Source organism: Pipra filicauda, unplaced genomic scaffold (genome assembly GCF_003945595.2).
Source record: "Pipra filicauda isolate LSUMZ 115617 unplaced genomic scaffold, ASM394559v2 scaffold341_size774298_pilon, whole genome shotgun sequence".
NCBI lineage: Eukaryota > Metazoa > Chordata > Aves > Passeriformes > Pipridae > Pipra > Pipra filicauda.
The window spans coordinates 758,977-769,085 of NW_024104467.1; the positions used below are offsets into that span (position 1 = coordinate 758,977).

Sequence of the window (10,109 nt, forward strand, 5' to 3'; positions counted from 1 at the left end):
GCCCTGGCACAGCTGCCCAGGGCAGTGCTGGAGTCACCATCCCTGAAGGGATTTAAAAGACATGTGGATGTGGCACTTGGGGACAGGGGTTAGTGGTGAGTGTGGAAGTGTTGGGGGGATGATTGGACTCAGTGGTCTTAGAGGGCTTTCCTAACCTCAGAGGTTCTATGGTTCTATGGTTCTATGACCTGACAGCCCAACCATCCCCATGCTCTGGGTGCAAGCTCAGTGTCACCAAACATCACATCCTCTCCTTGGTAACTCTCCCCAGGTTCCCCAGCTTCCCTGGGGGAACCCTCCCCCCATCTCAGCCCAGGCACACAAGCAGCAGCCTCACCTTGTAATATTTAAAACAATTTTATTCATGAAAATATGCTGTACAATGCACTATACACAGTTCTTTACATTGCCACATACACAAACTCTAATAGCACAACCAAGAAAGTTACCATTGCCTACGATAGATGTGTGGTGAGAGATGACCTCAGACCCTCCCCCCCAGTCTGTACAGTTATAAATACGAGGGAAAGGACGGACCCAAAACCACTGTATGAGCAAACCGGGGGGGCCCCTCGGCGTCCCCCCACACCAGCTCCAGGCAGGGCTGAGCAGGGGCAGGGCTGGGAGCAGAGGGAGCTCGGTGTCCTCAGGGCACCAGGGGGAGAGGGGGTGATGGAGCAGGGAGGGTGAAGCTGAGTGAGGTGGGACCTGAGGGGGCCTCGCTGTGTTCAGAGAGAGAACCCTCGGCTACCCCACAGTGACACAGAGCCCTGGTGTCCCCTCGGCCACCCCACAGTGACACAGAGCCCTGGTGTCCCCACACTCGCGCTCACAGAGGGCACGGCCGTGCCAGCCACCCCCAGGGCCCCCAGGACCCGCCTGCCCCACGGGCATCAAGCACAGCCCCGAAACCCCCCGTGCCACCCCCACCCCCGGGTCCCTGGGCTCCCCTGCAGCCCCCCCTGCCCGGGGTCCCAGCCGCTGTGGGGTCTCTGTGCCTGCCCCCCGCCGTCCCTCGCCCCGCACACGACTGAACACACGACGCTTCAAAACCAACACGACTCCACCGCACACACGACAACCCCACGGTCACGAACCACAAGGACAGCTGGGCAATGGGACGTGCCCCGGGGGGATCGAGGGGCTCCAGCAGCGGGGCAGGGGGGCAGCGGGGGGGGCAGGCATGAGACAAGGGGAGGGTTTTCTCCTGCTGCTGGTGTGGCTCCCCCTCCACACCGATGGTCGGGTCTGTGACACCACAGGGGGTTTGGGGGTCCCTGTGCCAGAGAATCCCATCTGCAAACGCCTGCCTGCTGGCCCGGTGTGCTGGTGTGCTGCTGGAGCTGTGCCTGGACACTGGATGCCTGGAAGAGCCAGGACCCCTTCTGTTTCTCCTGTTCTTGGGGGCAGAGCCTCCCTTTTTCCTCCATGGCAGCCCTCCCTGCCCTCCCTGACTCTGGGTCCCTCACACCCCACCTGCTGAACTGGGGGGCCAGGGATTAATTTGCCATTTGCGACCGGTTTCCAAGGATTTGAAATATGCCTGAAACGAGAGGTGGTGTACAAAAGGAATGTGGTAATGATCCTGACCAAAGAATAACCCTTTTTAAAAAAGCATTCAAGAAAGATTATATATAATAGAATATATTAAATTCTGTACATGATCAAATAATGTAAACATAATTAATTAACTTGTAAGAATGTCTTCAGACACTGTGCCTGCCGTGTGCCCTGGTCAAAGGTGGACGGTGGCACATGGGGCTCCTCTGTCACACTTTGCCACAGCCCTGTGGGTCAGGAGAGGGCACCTGTGGGGTGCCCACCCACAGGTCCCTGCCCTGGCTCTGGGCAGCCACACTGTCCCTGCAGCTGGGACCCAGTACCTGCACTGTGCCAGGGGAGCAGGTCCTGGGGCAAGAAGGGAAGAGCTGGGCTGGGAGAACATGCTGGTTCAGCAGCCTGACCCTGCTGCAAGGCAGGGGCTGGGGGTTAGAGAGAGCCTGTGGTGCCCAGGAGGAAGGATGGCTGAGCAGAGACTCCACAGGACAGAGCAGCAGCTCCCACCACATCCTCCCAGCCCCTCCAGTGCCTCCAGAGCACGGACCAGTCGCTGCTGCTGCCCGCCAGCCTGCCCCCTCCAAAACCCCCCTGCACCCAGGGCAGAGCTGCCCCACAGCTGTGCAGGATGGCTGTGGCCCCCTGGCCCACACCTGCCCCACTGAGGCAGTGGGGCCAGTTTGGGGTCCTGGCACGCAGCAGGACCACGTGTGAATTGTGGTCCCCATCCCCACGGAGCCCTGGCCCCTGGAAGGTGGGTGCACCCCTCTTGCTGACAGCCCCCTGGACCAGCTCTAGTGGCACCTTGGGGATGGGCAGTGAGCCACTGGAGCCCCACAGCCCTGGCTGTGAGCCCCATGGCACCTCCCTGAGCAATGTGGGTCACCCAGGTTTGGGGCAGGAAGGACCCCACCCTGCACCTGGAGGCCTGGCCACCACAACCCTCCCCTTCTTGAGGGTGACCCCCATCACAGCTTTCACCCCATCATCCAGCACCCAAAGCCATGGTCAAGCCAAGATGAGCCCTGTGACGGGACACAGCCACCAGCACTGCTCACGGCCTCTTTCTCCTGTCCCTAAGCTCGACCCTTTCTTCCTTCCAATGCAAAAACTCAATGGCAAAAGAGTGCATGAAATCAAATAAATACGCCCCCCTCCCCAACCCTGCGAGCTGCCCCTGAGCCTCCAGCACAGGGGACCCATTCCAGCAGCACATCACTCCCAGCAGGACCCCCCGGGCCCTGCCCACGCCTGCCCCAGGCAGGGACTGCAGCATTCCTGGGGCACCCCCAGCCCCCAGCAGGCGAGGGGGCTGCCCAGATGCTGCTCCCAGGGCTGCTGCCTGCACATCCTCCCCTCCATCACTACCCCTCTCACTGCTCGGTAAGAGAACCTGCCTGGGGCCACACAAGGACGCTCCCTGTGGAGGTGTCCTGGGTGTGTGGGCTTGGCAGAGCTCTGACCTCCACCAGGACTGAGGGGTGACGAGCCCCCCCCACCCTGGGGCAGGGTCCCCACTCCTGACACTTCTACCCAGAGGACTCATTTCCCAAGGTGGCTCAGGGAACAGTCCCTTCCCATGGGAAACGACCACACCACCAGCCGTCACCGCTCCGTCACCCAGCCCAAGGGCAAATCAAACTGGCACCATCACAGTGGGGCACTGGGACCATCTGGAAAGGCCTTCCCTTCCTGCTACCCCCCTGGATCCGTCTGGCTCCAGCTGCCTCTCCCACTCAGCTGCCCTGTGTCCTCTGGAGGATGCCCACGGGAGGACCCAGCAGACGGGGCACACATGGGGCTGGGGGCCCTCCCCCTCCATCTCAGTATTTGACCCTCCGGTTTGTGTTCCGTGTTCGACCTCGAGCTCAGACCGACGGCTCTCGCCCATCTTAACAAACAAAGGCAGAAGAGAAAGGAAAAAAAAAAGTTAGTCTCAATGTTCCCCTCGTGGCTTCCCGGTGGTCAGCCCCCCCCGGGGCGGGCATCACCCCGGCACCCAGCTCTGGTTTGTGGGCTGTGGCCCCCCGGGCAGCGCGGGCACGTTGAGCCCGTTCTGCGGCGGGAGGGCCGAGTCGAAGTTGAAGTCCATCTCGTCGCTGTCCATAAAGTCATTCAGGATGATCGACTCCACGTCGCACTCCAGGCTCCCGTTGAACATGTCCAGGTCCAGGTCTGCTGGGAACCTGTCTTGGCCCAACACGGGGGGGTGGACGGCCCCCGGGTAGGGGCCCTGCAGCGAATCCAGCAGGCTCATGTGTGCCCCTTGGTTATTGGCGTAGGGATGCAGGTGCCCGTGGTGCGGCACGGCCGCCATGCTGCACGAGTCGCTGGGCAGGCTCATAAGGCTGACAGGATTGGCTAAGGCACTGGTGTTGACCGCGGGGTGGTGGCCGGCTGGTGACGGGTGGTACAACGCGCCGCTCTTCATGAGAGAGCCCGGGTGGGACGGGTAGGAGGACAGGCCCTGCTCCCCGCCCCCGCACAGCAGCGGGTTGTGTCTGTGGCCACGGGCCGGCACCATGGGGCTGGCCTGCGGCAGGGGCAGGTCCCCCGGGACCATGCTCTCCTTGTGCGCGTAGGAGATGGAGGAGAGCAGGTCCTGCAGCGAGGCGTTCCTGTAGGAGCTGACGGGAGAGAAGGTGGCCTGCTTGTTCTCCTGGATGGTCTGCATGGGCAGGCGGCGCATGAGGCCCATGGCCGGCTGGCTGTAGATGGTCCCGCAGTAGGTGTTGCCGGCAGCCCCCATGTTGGAGCACTTGGAGTTGAAGGTGAAGCTGGAGCTGCGCTGCCGCAGGGCGGCCGGCGGGAGCTGCTGGCTCGGGCTCATGGCGTAGCCGTCCTGCAGGTCCTCCAGCATGCTCTCCCCGAGGCTCTCGTTCAGGCTGATGGTGCCGGTCAGGTCGGTCAGCCGGGGCAGCTCCACGGAGCAGCGGGCGCTGAGGGAAGGAGACATGGTGCTGGAGGGGCTGGGGTACATCAGGGGGGAGGAGGGGGTGCCATCGTCCTCCTCCAGCTCGTCAGGCTCGTGGTTGGCCATGATGGGCGAGAGGCGCCCGCTCAGCGTGCTGGCCGTGGAGCTGGCGCGCGTCCGGAAGTCCGCCCAGGCGTCGTACTCGTCGCTGGCGTGGGACGCGGGGCTCTCCGACCACTTGGGCTGCTGGGAGGAGGGGCTGTCCTCCCCGCGCTCCTGCGTCACCTGCAGCTGCTTCTTCTTGCTGGCCTTGCCCTTGATGCGCAGGAACTTGCTGTTGTTGTCCATGGACACCGCCCGCCGCCGCGGCGTCTTGCCCGTCTTGCCGCCCTCAGGGTTCAGCATCCACCAGGAGCTCTTGCCGGTGCCCTCGTTCTGCACGCGGATGAACCGGGTGTGCAGGGACAGGTTGTGCCGGATGGAGTTCTGCGGGGACAGCAAGGACAGGGGGATGTCAGCAGCAGCTCCAGCACCTCAGAAGGGAGGGGACACCCAGAGGGCTGGGGGGCACACAGGGCATCATGGGGGACCTGGGCTCCATCCCCTGGGACACCGTGGATGTCTGAGCCAGAGGGGTCGGGACCGGGAAGGCTCAGCTGGTGGGTCCCTCTCACAGCCCTGCTGGGCATCCCAGTGCCAGGCATCCCGTTTCCAGGACCCCGTGGTCACGGCCCTTCGCTGCATCGACCAGCTCTGTGTTAGTGCAGTTACTGTCATGGCAGGGACAGGGGTGTCCTGCTGCAGGTCCCCTGTATCCCAGGGACCTGCAGCAGGCAGGGCTGGGTCTCAGGGGACCTTTCTTCCCTGGCAGGAGCCTGGGGAGGGACAAGGTGAGGAGGCAACAAATGCAGAGGCAGAATCAGGACCATGCACAGGTCCAGGTCTTCTCCCAGCCCTAGCAGATCCTATGGGATGCTCCCAGCACAGCCTGCACCTCTGCAGGATCCCAGGATCCCAGCCCACTCTCCACCAGCTCCACAGGCAGAGGGATCCCCTTTGGAGTGGACTCCAAGCCCCTTCCCCTGCCCAGCACCATTCAGGATGTGCTCCCCTCCTCCCTCAGCACACCCTGTGCAGGGCACATCAGCACCACCACAGCCCAAAGCTACCTGTTGGCACCAGTGAGATCTTGTTCCCAAAATGCCTGTCACTGACAGTCTGTCTCTCTGGGTGTCTGCAGCCTGGCTCTGGTGGCAGGGACACACACCCTGCAAACCCAGCAGAACCCTCACTGCCCAGAGCAGGACTGGTTGGGGGCTGCTTCCTCCCTGGACACTTCTGGCTTCCTCCTCCACATCCAGCATCTCAGGGGGTTCCCTGATGAGAGCAGCGTTTGGTTCCCTTGGCTCAGGCTGCGGCCACAGCTCTGAGCAGCTCCCTGGCTGGAGCAGGGATGGCCTTGCAGGAGGCAGGAATGGGGGTCACGTCCCAACACAAGCACCCCCAGCTGCCCCTGCCCTGGGGGGTGACAGGCTGGGGTGACCATGGGGCGATGCTTTCAAACCCCTGGCCTGGGGAAGAGAGGAGGTGAGGGTATGATACAGGCTGGGAGAGGAACCCATTGAGAGCAGCCCTGCAGAGAAGGTTCTGGTGGGTGAGAGGCTGGACATGAGCTGGCTGTGGGCACTCAGAGACCATCCTGGGCTGCATCGAGGAGGAGTAGCCAGCAGGTCGAGGGAGGGGATTCTCTCCCTCAGCCCTTGAGAGACCCCCACCTGCAGTGCTGCATCCAGCCCTGGGGCCCTCAGCACAGGAAGGTCACAGACCTGTTAAAGCAGAGGAGATCACAGAGGTGCTCCAGGGCTGGAGCTCCTCTGCTCTGGAGCCAGGCTGGGAGAGCTGGAGGGGTTCCCCTGGAGAAGAGAAGGCTCCAGGGAGAGCTGAGAGCCCCTTGCAGGGCCTAAAGGGGCTCCAGAAGAGCTGGAGAGGGACTGGGGACAAGGGATGGAGGGACAGGACACAGGGAATGGCTTCCCAGTGCCAGAGGGCAGGGTTAGATGGGATGTTGGGAAGGAATTGTTGGCTGTGAGGATGGCACAGGTTGCCCAGAGAAGCTGTGGCTGCCCCTGGATCCCTGGAAGTGTCCAAGGCCAGGTTGGACAGGGCTTGGAGTAACCCGGGCTAGTGGAAGGTGTCCCTGCCCATGGCAGGGGGTGGGACTGGATGAGCTTTGAGGTCCCTTCCAACCCAACTGTTCTGGGATCCTGACTCCTGCCTGTCCCTGCTGATGTGCAGTTCCTGGGATGCCACCCCAGCTCCCTGTACCTCAGTTTCCCAGGGGCCAGAGGAGAAAGGCAAGATGCAGAGCCCAGGGAAGAGCATCAGTGTAGAGACCCTTCCCCCAGCACTGCCCGTGGCTCGGGACTGGGCAGGGGCTGCTGGAGGGGGGAGGCAGCTCCCTGATCCTGCCCAGCTGCAGGAGGGACAGAGAGGGGAAGGACCCCACGGTGCCGGGGAGAAAGTTTGGTGCTGTTGTGGTGTACAGTGGAATACTAATGAAGAGGAGAGTGAGCTCCAGCCTCATCTATCATATTATGTAATGGCTTACTTCTCTGCACTTCATTTATTTGGAGATTGCTCCCAGGCTGGCTCCTCGCCAGCAGCCACCAAATCCAAGTCTACAGAAATCAATCTCGCGCTGACTGATTAAGCCGTGTTTAGAACTAATTGCTCCTTCGTGTGTGGGGAGAATAAATTACGGGCTTTAATTTCACATCTTTAAAATGCAACTGCAGGTATGGGCCAGCTGTTAACCCCTTCCTGCACGGCTGGGGAGGCGCCTGGGGGGCGGTTGGGACACTGAGCTGCTCAAACGATGCTCGTCACCTTCAAGCAGAGTGAGCCAAGCCCTGGCCAGCCTGCCTGGCAGGGAGAGTGCCCCTGACCCCTCCAGCACCTCTCCCTGAGCCACAGGCTGACCCGAGCTTTCCTCCACGCGACCAGGCTGCCGTGCAAGCGGCAGGGACAGAAGCAGAGCATGTGGCTGTCACTGCCTTGGCAGGGCCAAGGCCACCAGCCAGCGCAGCCCCAGGCACTGCCCTGCACCCACAGGCACTGGGGGCTGAGGATGCCCGGGCTGGGCTTGCTGGGGTGAAGCTGCTGGGCCCCTCACGGAAGGGAGGACTCCCAGGATCCCCGCAGTCCCCCCGTGCCAGCGCTCCCCGAGCCTGCTCAGCCAGGCAGGCAGGAGCTGCTGCAGCCCTGTGCAGCTGGCATGGAGCTGCTATGCAGAGCACGGGGAGAGGGGCTGGGGGTTGCAGAGTTTGGAGATGCCACAGCTGGATGGGGGTGACATTCATCATCCTCTGCTACTGCCTCCCCCGCCCTGCAGCTCCAGTGCAGGGCTCTCACACCAATTCTAGACGCTGGGCAGGTAACAGGGCTACAGGGCTGGCAGGGTCAGACTGCCAAGGGAGAGGAGGGAAGGGAAAGCTGCTGCTTCTCCTGCAGCCGAGCTTCATTAAGAGCCAGCAGACAGCAGCAATTAAGTGCAAGGTGCAGCGGGCCCGGCTCTCTCCTCATTAGCACCCCGACATGCTCGGCTGGCCGCGGCTCGGGGCGCACGGAGCGGGGCCGGGGCTGCACCGGGGCGGGTCGGGAGCTGATTAAAGCAGGCAGGCAGGGACCTGCCCCCCACCACCACCCGGCAGCCCCCGGCTCCCACAGCCCCAGCCTCGGCTGGCAGGGAGCAGGCAGGGGACGCGTGGGGGACATGAGGGCTGGCAAAAGCCCCCAACAGCAGCTGCCTTGGCAGGGGTTGGAGTCAGGCAGAGCACAGAGGGTGCAGGAAAGGCTGGTGCCAGCCCCAGGGTCCCCGCGATGCCTCTGACACTGCTCTGCCCCTCTCTGCCCTGCACCACTTCTCAGCAACCTGCACTCCCGGCCATGCCCTGCACCCTCGCTGTGCCCCCTCCCCATCCCCTGTGCCCCCGTGTCGCCCCTGCCTGCCCGCCCCGCTCCGATGGCTCAGCCCCTCTCTGGGATCCACAGCCCCAGGTACCCAAACGGCACCGGGCAAGGAGCATCAGCCCTCAGCGCACACCCAGAGGGTGCCGGGGGTGACACCCACTCCTTCGGGTTCCACCGCTCCCCCTCTGGGTAGCGCAGGCGAGGGCCGGAGGTGGCACCAGGGGCTGCAGGTGGAGCGGAGCCCTGCTCAGCCCAGGCTGGCACCAGGGAAGGACGAGGCTGAGCCCGTGCCAGCCCCAGCCACCAGCTGCCAGAGGCTTTGCCCAGCTGGAAGACCCCAGTGCCATCCCGGTGCCCGTCTGCCGAGGGCTGGTCCTGCTGCGGGGCCTGAGGGGGGGCTGTGGGCACCCACAGAGCCCCCACCCCCCAGGAGCCCTCCTCCGGCGAGCCTCATTGTCAGGGGAACAGGCAGTGTGAAATCGGTCTGATTAGCAATTAGTCCCATTGTAAAAGGATTAGCCAGACCCATTGTTTGAGAGAGCGACTTGACTGTCAATGGGCATCTGGTAGCGACGATGAAGATGATGATGCTGCTGTGGTGGGAGCCATTGCCCACGTCCTCTGTCCAGACGGGACCTCTGAAATGAGCAACGACCCCCGAGACGAGCCTCGACCACCGAGCCAGGCACCGACCCCCGAGATGGGCATCGCTGCCAGACCCAGAGGGGCCTCTGCAGGGTCCCAAGCATCTGCCCATCCCCACCCCAGCAGCATGCCCAGGTTACACCTCCAGCCTTGGGGTGCCCACGAGCGTTGGGGTACAGGGAGGGGGGCTGAACATCCCTCTGCGTGCCCCGAGGAGAGCACGGTGAGGGGAAACAAGTGCGATTCGAGTGAGAACAGGCGGAGAGCCGGAGCTGGGGAGAGCAAACGAGGGGCCCCGTGGACCCACTCCATCCCTGTCACATCCCCTGCACCCCTCTGCTGTCCCTACCACTGTCCCTGGGCTGCCGCCAGTCCCCGCTGTCCCCACAGCACCAAGGGTTTTCCAAGCAAACCCAGCTGCTCGCCACACATCCCACACCTCGCAGCCCTGCTCTCAGAGACCCCCACGGCCAGGGTGTGTTGGGGGCTGTCTGTCTGCCCAGGCTGCCGGTCCATCCAGCTAATGAGCCCCTTCGTTACCTGGTGGCGATTCTCACACTGTTGACAGGAGGAAGCAGGGACAGGGACAAGAAGACTAACAAGAGCTCTGCCGGCTGCTCTCTGGCAGCACAAGGACGGCTCCAGGGGTTAATTGATGCTTATTCACTTCTTGCACACAAACATTGCCACTGTTGGAGGAAATACTCCGGAGGGCAGAGGCTGCCGACAGCCTCGACAGGGCTCCATCCCTGGGGACGCTGTACAGGGCGGGTGGTGGCACGGGACATTCCACGGTGACAGCCCCGAAGACATCCTATTCACCCAAGAAACGGCTCTGCCCGCGGGCACCAGCAGCTAAGAGCAGGGTGGCCATCCCCGTGGCCTCCTGGCACCCTCCCCTGAGCACAGCCGGCCCTGCTCCCTGCGTTGGTGTCACCATCCTGCCCGGAGCAGCCGGTGGCTGAGCGCAGCCCCCCAGCCCTGGCACCGCCGCCTCCCGCACGGGGCCCACGCCCGCCTGGCG

General features: G+C 63.2%; 1 protein-coding gene across 1 annotated transcript; it reads right to left on the reverse strand.

Moving 5' to 3' along the window:
• Positions 1-341: 341 nt before the first annotated feature.
• Positions 342-5,004, reverse strand: LOC113984273 (forkhead box protein O3-like; the record flags this gene model as incomplete). The annotated part of the gene is given in 3 exon segments (XM_039384243.1): positions 342-3,329; positions 3,331-3,448; positions 3,549-5,004. Coding segments are annotated over 3 exon segments (1,730 nt in total), but the record flags the coding sequence as incomplete, so codon positions are not given.
• Between the last annotated feature and the right edge of the window lie 5,105 nt (positions 5,005-10,109).